We start from the raw sequence: 19,320 nt of genomic DNA, 5'->3' as shown, positions 1-19,320 counted from the left end.
CTATGGACACAAAAAGTTCAACTCTGAGTTGCTTTGGAGCTGGTGAGCCCTCTTAATGCCTCCCAGTACATTTATCAGGCATTTTGGTGCGCGTCCAGGCTCTCGAAAATACATTCGGTACCTGCCGCAAACTCCGCTTAACTACGTGCCAACTGCCACTTGCAAATTTGCTGAGCGCCGCTGATGCAAGCAAAGCACGGAACAGATTACGGCTCTCTCGCGTGGAGCGTTTAAAAATGATGACGCGGAACACTGTGGCGGAAATGCGGACGACTCGTCCGGCTTTCCCCGATGCGTGCGCGCACGTAAACGATGCACACACGCATCGCCGAATCTCCGCCAATACGCAGCATTTGCTGCCATGTGAAGCTGATCATTTCTAGTTGTGTGCAGCATATCGCCAACTAAGCCGACACCGTCACTGTACTGTAGCTGCACCGTACACACGCATTTGTCATGAAAGGGCTCGTGATGGCCACTGCGTTCCTGAGCGTACACGGGTGCGGCAATGGTGAGCTGGTTTCGTTCGTGAAGGCAACGCGTCAGTGTGGTGCACTTAGCGGTCTCGCACAAAGAGGCAGCATGAATGGCGACACGGCGCGTTTGGGTTTTCGCCTATTAAATGCGTGCAGTACACATGCAACTGCGCTAGGCCACATGCACTACCGAGCAGTTAACTGAAGAGGCTTGTCGTAAGGGCTGTCAGCAACTAAGCCGTACTGGCACGTTTGTCTCCTGCCGCCATCACGCCTCCGTGCATTTTCGCTGCTTATCCGTAAAGACATCGCCGCACAGCGCCGTGACAGCGGCCCCTTTGAATTTCTGGTCTGCTTACAGTTCGGCATTGTGGCAAAGCTGACTTTCGGACTCTGCTACTGTCGCGAACACATCGACTCGCGAAAGCACTGGTTCGAACTTACGAGATAGACGCGGCAGAGGTGGGGCTTCAATTAATGCCTTTCGGACCTGCGATTTGGGCAGAAATTCCGAAAAATCGGACGCCGAATCGGGCTGGTGACGGTGCCGCGAAAGCGTCCGAATTTTCTAGCATGTCCGGAAAGTAGGGCGTCCGAAAAATTGGCAGTTGACTGTATATGTATAGTTGACCGCATGTAACCCCCTGTAAAGGTGGTTTCACTGCAGTGTGAAGTTTCTATGCCGTGAAATCACCCATCCAGGGGGAATCCGCACTGCCACGACGCCACACTTCAAGGTTGAATGTACATATTACCTTCACCTCAATTAATTGTTTTTTAAGTTTAAAAGCCTGTAGTTAAGGTATTGTACCGCTTATAACTTGCACCCTACTGCTATTCAAATCTTGCTACTACTATTCAAACTTGCTTCCATGTCAAACCAAAAAAGTGACATTAACCAGTGATGCTACCGAGGACTTCTGATTTGGAGCAATTTTTGGAGCAGCAAAATTTCCGTTTTGGAGCACTTTGGAGCAGCAAAATTTTCATCTTGGAGCACTTTGGAGCAGATAATTTTGCATCTGGGAGCACTTTGGAGCAGCGAATTTTACATCCTGGAGTGCAATACAGAAGCATATTGCATTAACATTCAAGCACCTGAGTATTATTATGGGGCTGTTATGAAGGCTAGAAATATTTCAATTCATGGCAAATCTCATGGAAAAAATCATCTCAGGAGCATAGGCGTGCGCACAGGCCCCCCCCCCTAATTACATAAGAGGGGGGGTGCAAAATCTGCCCCGTACATTGACCCTTGCGATAGCAATTATATGGACACTCTCGGCGGATTTTTGCCGTCGCCGTTGCCGTAATTTTCCGTATGAAGTCCAAATTGTAGCGAAGCGTTCGTAGTCGGTAATGGGTCGTCCTCTCGAGCGCCTTCTAGTGGGTCGCCTCTTCTCTGAGAGCACGCTCCTCGTGCAGAGAGTCGGCCCCGCTTTGGACTGTCGCCGTCGCCGAGTGCCCGCTAATAAACGTCTTGACAAAATTAATAACATCACCACGCGCATTCTAGCCGCGGGTAAAAGCTCGCGAGCGCTGGCGACGAACGCGGCTGAAGCGGAGATTAAAGGGATACTGAACAAAATTTTCGCCGCCGAGATAAATGACTCAATTGAAAGATTGGGTGCTGAAATTTGTTAAAACAACCTTCATTTCAGCCAGAGACTAACAGAAAATAATGAATTTAATGCATTTTTCGCGAATTGGCGCGTCTAGCGGCCGCGCCGCGAACTAGAGAGGAAGTGACGCGAAACTCCGCGGATAGTGACTCGCCAACCGTGCTCGCAGCAAAATCGCTTACCAATCGACATCGCAAGCCGCCACCCGCTGCCGCGCGTCTCTCTCAAAACGTGTTTTCACGGTCGGGAAGGTGTTCTCCGTGCGTGTTCTCAACCGGCAGCCAACGACGCCATTGCCGCACTCTCGGCCGTATATTTGTTTTCTCAAGCGGAGCTTGCGCCCACGTCTACGAATTTGCCGTCTGTGTTGTGTGCTGCTACGTAATGTGAACGGTGAAGCACCTGACACAACGCAGAATGCCTCAACGCTGTTCTGCGCTAGGGTGTGCCCTGTCATACCTTTCCAACAGAGCCGAAGCTTCGAAGGATATGGATTCGCGCTGCGCGCCCATCGCAGCCAACGTGGGTGCCTTCAAAGCGTGACTTTTTGTGCTCCGAACACTTCGAGGATAGTGACTATGAGTTACTGTGTAAATTGCTGGTCCCGGCTGCCGACCCACGTTGGGCTACGGCGGCTCGTCTGGCTCGTCGTCCTTGCTGTCGCTTGACACAGCAGAACGGTCACACGCATATGGTTGTATTGGCGCATCCGTTTTGGAGGCCTGTCGAACTCGGAGTCGCAATGACCGCTCGTGGAACCACTGTCACTCGCACCTTGCATCTTTGCGCTCTCGCGACACGCTCGGTAGTTGTAGCGGTTTTTGAGGAATAAGCGCTATTTTGTTTCCTATGTGGGGAAAAGAGGACAAGGCTCAGCGCCACACCAGCCACCCTCGGTTCCTGAGAGGAGAGGTGGAGAAAGGGAAGTGGCAGGGCAGGAGAGAGCGTGCCGGTTGCCCCCCTCTTGCTGGAGCACTCGACGTCACGTCCGCCGACAAGCGCAGTGGCATGTAGCCGCCGCGCTCTCACAATCCAGTAAAAATACGGCCAACTGCTCGAAATTACGTGAAATAAACGCTGCGTACAGGAACAGTCGTGTCGTCCGAGTCGAATGTAAGTGTTTTCGTAGATTTTTCAAAATTTTGTTCAGTATCCCTTTAAACTAGCCGGCCGTCTGTCTCCGCCGCACGGACAGCGCATGAGATAACATCTTCCCGCATGCGGGCCTGCCGTCTATTGCTCATCAAACAGAGAGGTAACGCCCCGCCCGTCTTTCGTAAGGAGCATGAAGGGACGCCAGGTAGCGGAAAGGGGGGGGGGGGGGCATCGTTCGAAGGGCGCAGTCGCTTGCGCGCGCGCTACCTCGCGGCATCAGGAGACGGCTCGTAAACTTGCTGCGCTCTGAACGCTTCCTTCGCGTTTAGAGAACTCAGAGCAAGAAAACGCTTCGGTTCCTGGAGGCGCCATATTCCCTTAAACCAGCGTTTTGTTGAGTTACGCGAGATCGGACCCAAAAGAGTTAGCTGCTAGTCTTACTTCGTTTCACAATACAATTTTTTGGTATCGCATTCATTGCTTCGCTCTTAAGCGAAACTGAGTTTTTTTTTAACCGTTAGCTATTCCGAAAGCGAGGGGCGGACGTGTAACATGGCGTAGCCGCTTCACTGTGGGCTGTCAGCGACGGGCCCGCTACTGACAGCTGCGCATTTGCGGCTGCTCCGACTAGGAGATATGATTTTACTAATGAGATGACATTTTTAAAAAAGCAAGCAAAAAATTCGAATTGGAACCCTAGCACGTGAGCTCGAAAGGGCAGGGCCTTTTAAGGGGTATTTACCGCAGAGTGATTACAAACTCGGACGTGCTGGCGGAAGAAATTACGAAAAAGCTGTTCTGGATGAAGATCCATGGATAAAGTATATCTGAGGAAAAGTGTCAACGCGTTTCCACCGTTCGCGTGCTCTTCCATAAACGCGAAGCAAGGAAAATGCGATATTGTCCCATATATCTACTGCGAGCGATCCCAGATTTCATTCCGCGATGTCCGGAAACAGAAGTGACAGACATTTTAGCGGCATAGTTATTACTGAACATTGCTTTCCTTACGTGCCGTGCGACGCTTGAAACGAGCTATCAGCAGCGTTTCTGGAACAGACGACGTCCGCCGATGAATTGCCGTCGCACTTTCTCGCTACCGATAGGCCTAGACGTCACGAGCCTCTGCGGAGAGCGCGTTTTGCTGTCGAGCCGACTTGCAGAACAGAAGCTGCGTCGGCACCGTGCATGGCATCGTGGCTTACTCGGAACGCACGCGCGAGCGCTATTTATTCAGCGGAATAATTCTTGGTCCATGATTGAGACTATATTGGCAGCCCCAAGATCGAGCTGCACATGTTCTGACGCGCCGGCGGTGCGATTGTCGGTAATAGACTCCTCCAAACCCGAGACTTTGGCGCAGTTTGGCGCAAATTTCGTCGATATTATCAGGATGGCGCAGTAAATACAATTTGGCGCACTTTGGCACAATTGGCACAGGAGTGGAATCACTGCATTAACACATGAGCTCCAGTCCTTAATACTAGTATTGTGCAAGTTTGTTGGCTCATGACAAAAATGCCCATTTTTCCTTATAATACAGAGTACATACTATTCGAACTATTCGGTTCGAAATTATTCGACCAAATTCCCTTTGAACGTCAAATTTACTACTGCCCATCTCTACACTATGTTTTTCATGTGGGTCTATCCACAAAGTTTCAACTCAATAAGCACTTACAGCACCACCAAAAAGATGTGGTAAGGGGTGCACAGCTAGAATTCGTCAGCTGATCAGCCTCCTAAGCAACCCAGAATAATAAAATTAGTCCATGATGCACAGCTGTTGTAATTGAACTGGCATGCTTGTTTCCAAGAATCGTGAATCTTGCATCTTGCTCCACCGCAGCACTCCATGTATTCACATACCGCATACTGTGCAGCCTCCTGGGATGAAAGAATGGTTATTTCTTACAACGTGCCGATGCCCGCAGCCGCACCAAAGTGCTTGTCGAAGTGCTTGTTGCGTGTCTTGATAACGAAACTGACATCATGCTGTGGCAAATCAGCTTGTATAAAAACTGTACCACGTGAAGAGCAATGTGCATGAGCCACAAAAATAAGATGCCCCAAGTGTCCGTTAACACCATTTACACCGTCTCAATGATGTGATCGACCGAAGCCACTTCAGCACAGCTTCTGGAGCAGCTAAAACCTCGCTTTGGAGCTGCATACCAACCTTGTGAAGCAGTTACCAAACACACATTTTCAACTGCAGATACTTGTACCTAAGCTGCAGCAGTTAGAACACATGTTGAACAGAACAGATTTATGCACAAATATGTGTATGTTTGCTTAGAATACCCCAAAAGATGACATTAATTTACTGCTCTACAGAAAGCCCTAAGTTTCTTTAGTGCTGAGAGCACAGGTCATCTAACATTTTCCCGAAATGAATGTGACTTTCCTCAATGCTTTAGTTACACTGCTGGAAGCAGAAGCTGTGTATATTTTTCATAGATTCTGTTTATTATATCCATAGGTAATATTCTGATGATGTTCGTGCTTTCAGAACGACTATAGGTCTTCACTGCGTGATGAAGTGCCTGCTGTTGTGCCTTATGGAGAGAATCGTTAGGATCCTGGCTCATGGGTGGTTAATAAAATATAGGGTTTAATAGTTGGTCCTTTGTGCCTGAAATATAATTTTTGCTCCATAAAATTTTCAGTAATGGGAGGCTACGTTTTTAATTTCGGCAAGTTCTCAACCATGAACTGTTGCTGTGGTCGAGAAACAGAAACGAGATACCGGGATGCTTGGACACCATCCTTTCTCAGCAAAATCCCACAGTCCATTGCAGCGCGTGGAATTGTTGACAAAGTCTGGTGATTGTATGGACTTAAAGGGCCAGTAAACAGGCTCCGACTTTTTTTTTTACACCCCCCAAACAAGCTCGCCAATTCGTACAGTAGACCGCGGCGATCACATTTTCCGAATATTACAGCGCCGCGAGCCGCGCAGACCCTCCATTTCGAAAAACAATTCCCACGCTTCTTTCCTTCGCCGGACCAATCCCCCTCGTACGCGCAGTGAGGCGAACTTGCCCATGGGCAACTTGAATTCCTCGTCAGCCACCCATACAAAACAATGCGAAAAATGTCTCGTCACAACGAATACTTTTTCTGGGTATTTCCGCTTGAACGAAGTTTTTGCGAGTGCCACATAAGGAAAAGGAGCTTGCCTAGAATTGCCGCAAAATTCCGCTAGAAACTCGACCATTTCTCATTGCCAGAGCCATGCGGCCGCATCACAAGAACCGTGTCTTCATCGGAGACATGCTTTCTGCCACCAGATGCACATCCCGGTACATTATTCGCCATTGAGATGCTCCGCAACAGATCGTCCATCCATCATGATGCTGCCGGCGGGTTTGATGCGCGTGCGGGCCGTGGAAGAATCGTTCTTCAAGAATTCCTGCTATTGTTTTGACGTAGCACTCAAAACAATACTGCTCGTCGTCACAAGCCCTGCGATCGTGAATGACATCCACGGCGTTTTGAAGGCACACGCGTGGCCAGCGCGCACCTAGTATAAGTGTAACTACATTCTACCACAACCGCTGCGAACACAAATGCGGTCGTGTCGACGCGATCATGGGCGACCACGAAAGTACGTGTGCATCCAACATACGTGCACCGACTCAAAGCAATGCTGCAGTCAAAACAGTGGTAGACGGGGTCAGAGATAGCAGCGACGCAGTTCTGAAGGCCAGTGTGCACAGAATGAAAACGAAACTACCGTTTGCCGCAACCGCTGCGCAGGAAACTGCGGTCGCTATAGTTGCGATCATCGATAGCGAATACGCTCAAGTACGTGGCTAACACACTGAAAGAAAGATCAAAGGCAATAAAGTCGTAAAACGGCACGAAGCGTTTCGGCTTTTTTTTTCGCTCGCTTATGACTGCGGTAGTGCGGAGCTTCAGCACTTTGTTTTTAGTTAGCCTCTAGCGAACTTTAGCACGCTCCTTCGTGGCGCTACGCGCTCCGCACGCTTTGAGGGTAGCCTGCATATAGTATTTGCTAGTGTATAACGCACATGTATAACTCACGTATTGACACAAAGCCACCTTCCTTGCATTACAGTGAAGTCAACTTACGCACCGAAATTCGCGTATAACCCGCAACCCGAGTTTAGCGCTAGATTTTCTTTATAGTATTTTGTGCGTGTTATACGCGAGAAAATACATTCACTCGGTGTGCGGCCAAGTACGTGCGAGTTAGCAAGAGTTAAATGCAAAGGACATACATACGCTTGTCAGGACTAAAGGACGAGTCATGATCATCAGATCTTGCTAACTGCTGTTGTCTATGGATGAAATTTCGCTGCAACGAAATTCTGCGACAACGAACTTTTTCGCGCGTCCCGTCAATTTCGTTGTAGCGGGATTTTACTGTATGTCAATTTGTTCATTTCGAATATTTCGAAATTTCGGATAATTTAAATTTGTGTCAAAGCAAATTTGAATACTGTAATATTCGTTCGAATATTCGAAGTGCTCCAATATTTGCACAAGCCTATTGCATGCTCTTCATGGAAACCCTGGGCTTTCGCAGAACCCAATTTCGGGAACCCCTGATTTTAGACTGCTACACTACACTCACCAACTGTGGTCCATGGCCGTACACAGTCCTTGGAGGGCTCAGGTAGAACACTTGCCTTGGCCTCTGTCTTTGAAGAAAGGAGGACTTGGGCATTGTTTCAGGAGGGTCCAGGCTCTGGGGAGGGGGGAAAGAAAAAAACAATCTATTGTTGCAAAGTAAAGACAAACTTAATTTTAGGCTTTACAAGTCAGAACCACGATCAGAATCTGAAACGTGCTGTAGTGCAGAACACTAAGCAAGTTTTGGACAATCTTGACCTCATCCCCAATGCATCACACACCAATGGTTTTGCATTCGACCTCAATCTTAATGCAGTCGCCACAGTTAAGTCCCATATGACACAATGCAGAATTCACTAAATGACACCAACGCAGATGACATGACACCAATGAAACCAATGCAGAATTCACTAAATGTGCCAAATAGGTGGTTGCAGGCAGCTTTTCATAACTTACAGGTTAATAAAAGCATAAAGAACGTGGTAAAAGAACTCTAAGTAGCCATGTCCCAGTGTACCACATTAATACTTCACCACCTCCATTAACCCAAATAAAGGAAGTAGCCAAATGGTATATAATGTACAGTCAACTGCCAATATTTTGGACGCCCAATTTTCCGGACATGCTCGAAAATTTGGACGCTTTCACGGCACCGTCACCAGCCCCATAGACGTCAATGGTCAAGAACGTCGGAAATTTTGGACGCTAAAACTCTTCAGCGTCCGATTTTCTGGACTTTCTGCCCAAATTGCAGGTCCAAAAGGCAATAATTGAAGCCCCCACCTGCCGCGTCTATCATCTCGTAGGTTCAAACCAGCACTTTCGCGAGTCGACCTGTTTGCGACAGTAGCAGAGTCCGAAAGTCAGCTTTGTCGCGATGATGGGGTGAAGCGGACCGGAAATTCAAGGGCGCCGCTATCACGGCGCCGTGCAGCAATGCCTTTACGGATAAGCAGAGGAAATGCACGGAGGCGTGATGGCGGCAGATGGCAAACGCGCCAGTACAGCTCAATCGCTGACAAGCCTTACGATAAGCACCTTCAGTTAACTGCTCGGTAGTGCATGTGGCCTAGCGCAGTTGCATGCGTAGTGCACACATTTAATAGGCGAGAACCCAAACGCGTCGCGCCGCCATTCATGCTGCCTCTTTGCGCAACCGCTAAGTGCGCCGCACAGACGCGTTGCCTTCACGAATGAAACCAGCTCGCCATCGTACAGCGATCACATCACACTGGCAGAGATACAGGCGGACGTGGTTGCATGTAAGCGGAAGTGCGGGCAGCAACGCATTGACAACTTTTTGTGGCCACTGGGACCCTGAAGTGTCAATAAAAGTATTTTTTTTTCTGACGCAATCGTTTTTTCGGACATTCGATAATTCGGACTTATTTACGTTCCCCGTGGAGTCCGAATTATCAGTCGTCGACTGTATTGGCGTGGCACAGTGTCAACACATTAATAATAATAACTGTTGCGGTTTACATCCCAAAACCATGATATGAAATTAAGGAGACTGTAGTGAAGGGCTCCGGAAATTTCAACCACCTGGGGTCCTTTAACGTGCACCAATATCCAAGTACTTTAGCACATGTCAACACATTAGTTAACGTGCCATTAGAACATGTCAACAAATCGGTTAAGGGGCAGTGACACAAATATTATGGTGTGGTGTTTTTTTTTTTGCTGCAGTATGTCACTGGAGGCCTATTAGCCATAACACGGCACATTGCTTGCTGCAGTGTGTGAGATGTAATTAATCGCAATCTGTTTATTACCGACCAGTCTCAGTTTTGATTTGGGAGAGCTCCGAGAACAACAAGCCGCCGTGTGCAACTAACGCCATCTAGCGTGTGAAACGGCACACAGAAATGTGACGCACTTCCGCGCTGATTGCTTCGCCTGCCGCGTTCTTTTGCATGCAGCATCTGCAGTGCAATGTCGCTGTCATCGTCATCATTGCCTCGTGGCAACGACCTTCTTGAGGCTTCCACACACCGTACACAGCAGCTCCAAATGATTGCCAATAATTTTTTAGACGTCAGCAATCATACTAGTACTCATGATTACACTGTACATGCACGAATGAGTAATTAAGGAACAAAATGTGCTGTGTCCCTGACAGCTAGTACTAATAGCTCCTTCTAAATCTCAGTATGCTTTTCCATAGGACACCAGTGTAATGCGGCAAAAGTGTCTTGAAAAGCGTTCTACACGCAATAATACAAGCATCAGGAAATTTGAGAACTACTGTCCTTTTCCATTGCGATAGCAACTATATGGACACTCTCGACGAGTTATTGCCGTCATCTCCCGTATAAAGTGCAAATTGATAACATATCCCTGTGCATAGTATGTTCTACCGTGGGTAAAAGTGCGCGAGTGCGGGTGACGAACGCGGCTGAAGCAGAGATCAAACGAGCCGGCCCATCTCCGTCGCTCGGAGGGCGCATGCGATAACACCACTCTGCTCAGGGGGCCTGTCGTCGAAGCAGAGAGGAAACGCCCCACCCTTCTTGAACGAGCATGAAAAGACGCGGGGGGAGGGGGAAACTGTCGCTCGAGCAGCAACTTTGAGCTTTGATGCTAAGGGCGCGATCGCTGGCACGCGCACTATCTCGGCAGCCCTCAGCGGGCGGCTCGTATATCCTTGTATACTTGCTGTGCTCTCAATGCGAAGACACTGTGCAGAAAGAGCATTTTTCCCTGGCGCGGCCGTATTCTCTTACACCGTCGTTTTGTATAGTTATGCAAGATCGGATACAAAAGAGTTCGCTGCCAGCCTCACTTCATATAACATTACAATTTGTTGCTGTCGCATTCATTGTTTCGTCCTTGCGGTGAAACTGTGACTTTTTTCTTTTCTTTCACGGGGGGCTCAGGGTTAGGGTCTGCGCGTATGTATTGGATGATGATGCCCACACTGCAGATGACCAACGCGGCCTCTATTTCTCGCTAAAACTTGCGCAACTCAGAAAATTTTGAAACTGGTCAGGCATTTTGGTGCAGCGTGGCGCAATTTCAACAAATTTCACGGTTTTGGCTCAGCTTGGCGCAAAAATAAGGAATCGTATCAAATTGGCGCAATTGGCGCAGCTGCTGCATCCCTGGCTATACGCATGTTCACGAGAATCGATCCCCCAGGCTTTTTCAGGTGCAAAATTTTGTGTCAGTACCCCTTTAATAAAAAAGACACGAACATGGGCACAACACGATCTGTAGAATCAAGCAGTTTTATATGAGAGGTCTTCATTCCTTTACTCACCAGGACTTCATAGTCGGGCACCGAATGTGTCCCAAGGCCCGACCGGTCGAACTTGGTGCGATACGTTGCTGTCTGTGTGTCGACAGCATCGATAGAGCCTTCAAAAAGACCATCTTGTGGTTTTCTTAAGCGAGCTGAAGGAAAAACAGAAACAAATACTAGTAGTGAGACACTACATCTGACAGAACAGGTAAACAGCACCAATACAGAACAATTCAATAATATGACACTATGGCCGCAACATTAAAAGGCAATTAAGTATATCAACTGAAACAGCCATTCTATTATAAACCACTCCTTCGAAAGTGCGACCAGTTACCATTTCGGACAACACTGGAGGGAATATAATCAAAATTGTGGTAATTTATAGATAAATAAAACACAATCCATAGAAGTCTAGAACAGCTAGTTAACTTAGCTTTTAATTTGAATTTTATGAAATTAGGAAATTTCATACATGGTCAAGTCTACAATGAATCTGCACCATTGAAAACATTGCAAAGTTGGGAATTCAGCAAAATTTTAATGTTGCAGTTATCGCCAAGGACAGATAATTCTAGCACTGCTGTCTTTTGTTACTATTTTCTATATCACAGTGGGGTTAGAGCTGTTTCTGGGTAGACGTAAGGCTGTGCCCATAAAATCTGGAGGATTGGTCAGAATTTCGGAGTCTCCTGCGCAAATTGGGGAAGTTGGCAAGTACAGAAATATCAACTAACTACTAATTAGTATTTATGTGTCCGTGCCGTGGCTCGGGGATAGTGCCCGCGGCTCAGCACTGCAACACCTTAGCCCCTAAGCCCCTTGTAGTGGTTCTTGGGCCCTCAGACACAGACAGCCAAGTCAAGCAGAAGGAAATTATTTATCGATGACACATTGTAACAAATACATACATTTTCAAATGCCAAATGATACAATTACTCTTCCACAGTCCATATAGTCCCACACTTACGCATGCGCGAGTAATCGGCACGTGCTCACTGTCTGACTCGGAGTCTATAAGTCCATCAGACGTCACTCACGGTAACGTCAGAGGTGTAGATGATGCAAGTTTTCAGCGGGAAAAGGCACGATGAAGTCGTACAAGAGGGCACGATCATTCAGGAATACACAGGCCCACACCACCTGACGTAGCCCCAAGGCCACGCCCTGAGCAATCGGTTGTGCCAGACCCGAACAGACGCAGCATCATGGCCAAGATCTCAGCAATTGGTTGGTCATGGACACCCCACCTGGCACAGGATCAGCTGCTCGCCCTGACCCGCATGCTCGTCCACCGCAGGGACAGCACGCTAGGCCTGGTACAGAACTCTCGCGCCTCAAGGACACGCCATGCTCGCCCCGGATGGTCTTGGTCTGGTGCCACCAGCTCAGTCCATTTGGTTCCTCAAGTCGAACGTACTACGCACTTGCTAGCTGGCCACGCTCTTCCTCAGCCAGTCAGCGTTCCGAAGCTCACAAGCTTCATGTTCATCTCTCCCGTGCACTCACTTCATCTTCTTCGGTTCCGTTTTCTCTTTCAGTTACCGGTAAACAGCCTCTTACTACACCCCCCTACAGCAGGGTTATAAAACTTCAAGTAAACACTTGTAAAATCAGAGGACAAGCCTTGATTAGTACACATTAAAGGGTCACTAAAGTGAAACAGTGAATTGGCTTAGATTGATAAATTGCACTCTAAGAAATTTAATGTCGTTAATTTCGCCACCATAGGTTTATTGATAGAGGAGAAATCAAGGTCAAAGTTTCATTTTAAAATTTCGCGCCGAAATCTCCGCACAAGACGCAGGGGTGAGACGGCTGAAATCGATTTGGGAGCAGTTTTGGGAGCAGCAAAATTTTAATTTAAGAGCAGGAGAACCTTGTTTGGGAGCAGTTAGCGGCATTTATTATGTCATTTTTGGAGCTTGAAAAAACAAATCTGTAGCAACTTGGAGGAACAAGCACATATTTTAATTGGCTTAGAATACACATAACATTCAAACAGCCTTTCGAGAAGGCTTTTTTTAACAGATTATCGCCAGGTATGAACTACACTATCTTTTTACAAACCACGCAATTTATACAGTCAACGTCCGATTTTTCGGACTCCCTAGGGACCGCGAAATCGTCCGAAAAATCGGGAAGTCCGAAAAAACGAATTAATGCTTTTTACTCCGCTAAGCGGTCAAATCGCCACAACCACGTCTGAAATAGATTTAATGCCTCCCAGTACAATTATCAGGCATTTTGGTGCTCGACCAGGTTCTTGCAAATACATTCGGCACCTGCCACGAACCCCGCTTAACTACGTGCGTGCCAACCGCCACTTTTGCATCTCCTGATGAGCGCCGCTGATAACAGCAAAGCGCAGAATAGATTACGGCTCTCTCGCATGAAGCGTTTGGAAACGATGACGTGTTGCTGCCGTGTCAAGCCGATCGTTTCTAGTTGTGTGCAGCACTTCGCCAACTAAGCTGACATCGTCACTGTACTGTTGCTGTATCGTACGCACACATTTATTATGAAAGGGTTCGTGATGCGCACTTTGTTCCTGACCGCACACGGGCGCGGCAATGGCAAGCTGGTTTCGTCCGTGAAGGCAACGCGTCTGTGCGGCGCACTTTGCCGTCTCGCACAAAGAGGCAGCAGGAATGGCGGCGCGGCGCATTTGGGTTCTCGCCTATTAAATGCGTGCAGTACGCATGGAACTGCGCTAGGCCACATGCACTACCGAGCAGTTAACTGAGATTCTTATCGTAAGGGTTGTCAGCGATTAAGCCGTACTGGCGCGTTTGCCACCTGCCGCCATCACGCCCGTGCATTTCCGCGGCTTATCCGTAAAGACATCGCCACACGGCGCCGTGATAGCGACCCCTTTGAATTTCTGGTCTGCTTCACCCCATAACACTTCGGCATTGCGACGAAGCTGACTTTCGGACTCTGCTGCTGTCGCAAACAGATCGACTCGCGAAAGCGCTGGTTCGAACCTACGAGATGATAGACGCGGCTGAGGTGGAGGCTTCAAATAATGCCTTTTGGACCTGCAATTTGGGCAGAAAGTCCGAAAAATCGGACGCGGAATAGTCTCAGCGACCGAAATTTCGGACGTTCTAATACATTGACGTCTAAGGGGCTGGTGACAGTGCCGCGAAAGCGTCCGAATTTTCGAGCATGTCCGGAAAATCGGGCGTCCGAAAAATCGGCAGTTGACTGTATAACCCGGGTAACAAGATATGAAATAGATAAAAAAAGTTTTTCCAACTAGGTTCCCTTTACATTTGAAAATAAGAGAAGAAAAAACATCACACTTCTCAAATATAAAAAAAAAGAACTGATTGCACAAGAACTGTAGTCGCATAGCAGTAGGTCTTTGCTTTAGATAAGCAATACCATTTAGCAGATTACTGCTTTCACTTTTTGTCGGTCTGCTTATTTAGCTTTTCAAGCTTCCCCAGAGCTTCCTGTAGGTCAGTGTTCCCCTTCGTGGGGGGGGGGGGGGAGGAGGAGCGCAAGGTCTGCCACATACCGCCCATACACTGACTTAATCGGGATTGGGGGCGCTGCGATGAACCTACGCCCTCCCTGAAGATGAACGAACCCTGCGTACGTCTGTAAGCACCCCATCACAATAAAGTGCCTTCAGCTATCATCTCGGCCGCGCGGGTGGCGTAGCGTCATGTGTACCGCACGCTTTTAACCCTTTGAGGGTCGAATTTTTTCGCGAAATCCAGTCCAAAAATGTGTAATTTTTTTATTGCTGAAATAAATTCTTCAGATGATTTTATTTAAGAAAAAAATTGTCTAAAATTTTTTTTCGTGACCGTAAAGTGACAAAAAAATCATTTTTGTTGTTACATAAATATGGTTTATTCGTAGTAAAATCAAGCAAAATCCTGAAAAAAAAAGCTTAACCTTTTTTTATAAATAAAATTTATGCATTGTATTAAACGTAGCTCACAGACATACAAAAATAAGCGCACCAGAGTACTTTTCCGGTTAAAAATGCTCGGGCTCTAATACAAAACTTTTCAGCGTGTTATAGTCATTGAAGCATGGCTCGCCGCGCACGCTTTTCAGATGTCGCTCCGTGATCGTCATCGGAGTCTAAACTCGTCAAAAAATCCTCGTCTGACAAACTGAAATCCAATTAATCAGATTCTGATTCGGCACTTGGGGAATAGTCCGCATCGGAAGAATCGCTGCTCGACTCACTGGCAGCAGAGCAACCGGCGCGCGCTTCCACAGAGTAAGCGAACTGCGTCAGTGAGCGCATGGAAGAAAACTCTATGGTTGTGCGCCCGTCCGGAAAGCAAAACGAGTGAAAACTCTACAGTAATCCTTCACCTTATCGCCAACAAGACGTAGGTAGCTTTTCCGAGACCCCAAAAACAGGAAACGCAATCACGGCGGCGTCGTTTGTGTAATTTAGCGCCGCTTGGAAAGAGATGTAATCGCGCCCCGGGGTGCGATAAACGAGAGAGTAACAAGCGGTCACTCTTTGAGAGATTAGAAACCAAACAACCATCAGCTTTGCGGGCGCAAGAAGCGAAAACCACCCGAAGGACGAAATCGAAACCAGCCGCACCGCGTGCGCGCGTTCCGATGCGCAACTGAACGCCGCCGCGCCGATTTGGAAAGCAAAAAAAAAAAGAAAGACGGAGAGACATCGGCACATTGAAAAAGAATTGCATGTATTCCCGAAGCGTGGCAGTACATTCCAAGCAAGAGAAATGATCGAAGAAGGCGCGCGTTTGAAACCAACCACTCCGCGGGCGCGCTCGGTTGCACAAGCGATAGCCGGCGCGCCGTTTTGCGAAGCATAAAAAAAGCAACAACGGAGAGACTTCTGCGCATGAAAAAAATTCCACGTATTCCCGAAGCGTGGCAGCACATGCAAAGCAAGAGAAATGATCGAAAAAGGCGCGCACTTTAAAACAGCTGCACCGCGAACGCGCGCGGATGGGCAAGCGATAGCCGGCGCGCCGTTTTGGGAAGCAAAATAAAAATACAGCGCAGAGACATTGGCGCATGAAAAAAATTCCACGTATTCCCGAAGTGTGGAAGCACATGCCAGGCGAGAGAAATGATCGAAAAAGGCGCGCGTTTTAAAAATAAACGCTATGCCGTACATGTACGACGAAAACCCTTTGGTACCAGGAAGCTTCTGCCGTACATGTACGGCGAAAACCCTCAAGGGGTTAATAGGTGATATGAGAGTGGTCTGAAAAGTTCTCGGCCTGATGTAGAAAAAAGCGCTTTGGACCTTCAAAACTATTTTTATTTTTCAACATAGTCTCTTCTCAACTCGACACACTTGGTCCATCGATGTTCCAGAGCCAGGATTCCGTCCTTAAAATGACTTTGTGGAAGTTCTGAAAAGTACTCATCCACAGCAGCAATCGCTTCTTCATTTGATGAAAAACGTTGCCCACAAAGAAAGAGTTTGAGTTTTGGGAACAGGTGGCAGTCCGACGAGGTTAAGTCAGGAGAATAGGGTGGGTGCTCCAATAATTCATACTTCAAATCGTGCAATTTAGCCATTGCAAGATGCCGTTTGTGCACCGGTGCATTGTTTTGATGAAAGATGATTTTCTTCTTCTGCAAACCTGGTCTTTTCTCATGAATTTTCTGATCAAATTGAGTTAAAAGGTCAGAATAATACTCAACAGTTATGGTTTTACCCTTTTCAAGATAATCCACAAGCTGAATGCCTTCAGCGTCCCAAAAAACAGAGGCCATCACCTTTCCTGCGGAGGGAACCGACTTGGCTTTCTTTGGTGCAGAGGACCCGGCTTCAGTCCACTGCTTTGATTGTTGTTTTGATTCCGGTGTGTAATGGTGAATCCAAGTTTTATTCATTGTTATAAAAATGCGCAAAAAGTCCGCTGGATTTTTGTTATACAGCTCCAAAGCATACTGTGACATCGTCATGCAGTTGCGTTTTTGCTCAGGAGTAAGGATGCGCGGCATCCATCTTGCACAGAGCTTGTTCATGTGTAGTTCCTTATGCAAAATGTGACCTACACGTTCCATTGAGATGCCAACAGCCTGGGAAATTTCGCGCAACTTCACTCTCCTGTCTTCCAAAACCATATCGTGCACACGGTCAATCAATTCAGGAGTTGTTGCATGTTTTTGGCGCTGCTCGCGCAGGTCATCTTCAATGCTCTCTCTCCCCCGCTTAAACTCAGCAGCCCATTTCTTGACTGTGGAGTATGAAGGTGAATCTTGTTTGTAGACTTTAACCAACCTTTGGTGAGTTTCATTCGGAGATAAACCTTCTTTTACAAAGAACACTATCACTGCACGGTACTCAAGCTTCTCCATGCCTTACGGTGCTTCACACTACACCCACTGTGATCGACTGTCAAAGCCAAACTGTTAACCACGTTTCATCTGAGACTTGCAGAGACTTGTATTGTGGGAATCGAGCGTGCCTACCCCTTTGGCGCCTCATTCCCCAGCTAGTGCGTGTGTTGGGCTCGCGCGGCTCGAGCGCCGGGGACCGCCGTTAATTGGCAGTATGGCGACCACGGCGGCAGCGCCAGGCCTCTTTGTCTGGTGCGAGCCATGCGTCGGCTTCCCGGCGCGCGGCACGCATCCGGGCATGCCCGACATGCTCACATGCTCACGCCACCAAGCTAGCTTACGTCACTGCGCAACGCCTGTTCTCATTGGCCGCCAGTGACAACCCCCTTCCGCCTTGAGCTCGCTTCTGTCTGGCGCGGGCTTGCCCGCGTCAGATGCTCTCAGGCTAGCATGAGAGGTTGACGCGCTGCTCTAGCAGGCGGCTTCTCGTTCGTGTGCTCGACTGCTGCCCTTTGTGTGAGAGTCGTAGCGCCGCTGGCAAGCGTACTCGATCGGTCTTGCGGAGTTCCCTTTACGGCCTGCAAGCCCGTGACTGTCGTACTGTGCTGCATCTTGGGTTAATATACCCGTGTTGTTTGTTGACATCCTGCCTCGAGTGCCTTTTCTGCGCCGTGCCGGAGTCGACGAACCCGGCCGTAGTGTCTTTGTTCGCTGCGGCAGTGGAGAACGTCGCGTCCCTTCACGGTCGCCTCGTAGGGTAAGCTTTGTGCTAAACCTATCTCCACAGTATGAACATGCACATGAGTGCTGCAAGTTCTAGCTCGCGTCATTCTTATTGAGGCCGAGAACTTTTCAGACCACCCTCGTAACAAAAGCGCGCTGCATCACTGTTTGCTGCCACCTCGTGCGGGACCACCTTCAAGAATGCGTTGCGAGCGCCGAGAAACCTTACCGCTCGGACACTAAGTCGTGAAACGCGCGCGCGTACGACACTGAAAGCGTAGTGCCGTTGTAAGCATAATAGTTTCGAAACGCTCCTTGATGTCACCACCATGTGCTATAGGACAGTTGTACGAGAGAGCCCAAATCAGCGCTGCGGCAAACAAACAAACAAAAGAAAAGGATTTGTCGTGCGCACTTGAGGCACTATTTACAGAGGCACTGCATTTATTTCCTCCTTGGCGGCGTTGGCACAAGCCAGGAGATGCAAATTTGAACTTGGTGGTTAGTGCCTACTACCATTTAATGCGTGGGTTATGCCGCGTTCACGGCAGGTCTGTTTTAACGAGGTTAACGCATGCAGCCGGAAATATTCGCTCTATCCAAACAAAAAATATTCACCTTTGCTCATTGCGGGAGAACACACGCAGCAGCGTCGACACCAAAACCGTAGCTAGCAGAGGAACAAGCTATGCACAGAAACTGAGAGTGAACAACCCCGCTACGCAACAGTTGACAGAAGACCCAGAACACTCAGCCTACCGAGAAGCAGCAAGCTAGCGGAGCGGCAGCGCATTTTGGGGGGGGAGTCACACATATTTACAACCGCTCAGAGTTGATTATCACAGCACTATGGAAGCCTCCATTACAAAGGCGTGTAGAAGGACACGCTTGGGCGCGTTAAACGTGTTCTGCGATGCGAACGAGCATCCCTGGCGCTGTTTCTAAAGTTAAGTTTTCCCACGCTGAAACTGACACGGGCTTGAAAATTCTTGCTTGTGAGGTCGTTTCGGCGCAGTTCGGCACAGGAAAACGGAATCGTATCAAAAATGCGCAATATGCGCAGCTGTCTCACCCCTGAAGACGTCGTGGATTTCAAGGTGTATTTTTCGGATTTTGGCAACGTTGGCTCAATGAAATTACCTGAAACTTGGGTTGTTAAGCCTATGGCCCCCTCATAGGACAGTGAGCTTCATTTTTACTGACTGGGAACTATGTATGACCTAGCAGACGCCGTCAAAACATATGACAT

General features: G+C 48.2%; 1 protein-coding gene across 1 annotated transcript in view; it reads right to left on the bottom strand.

The window, feature by feature from the left end:
• LOC119383092 (protein lin-9 homolog) overlaps positions 1 to 19,320 on the bottom strand; it is a gene marked incomplete in the record, with an annotated part of 64,812 nt that overhangs the window by 30,894 nt on the left and 14,598 nt on the right. Inside the window, 2 exon segments of the mRNA XM_037651083.2 lie at positions 7,797 to 7,910; positions 11,058 to 11,191. Of these exon segments, the coding sequence (XP_037507011.1) occupies positions 7,797 to 7,910; positions 11,058 to 11,191 (248 nt within the window).

The sequence above is a fragment of the Rhipicephalus sanguineus genome, chromosome 2, assembly GCF_013339695.2.
Source record: "Rhipicephalus sanguineus isolate Rsan-2018 chromosome 2, BIME_Rsan_1.4, whole genome shotgun sequence".
NCBI lineage: Eukaryota > Metazoa > Arthropoda > Arachnida > Ixodida > Ixodidae > Rhipicephalus > Rhipicephalus sanguineus.
This window is presented reverse-complemented; position numbering and strand designations above follow the sequence as displayed.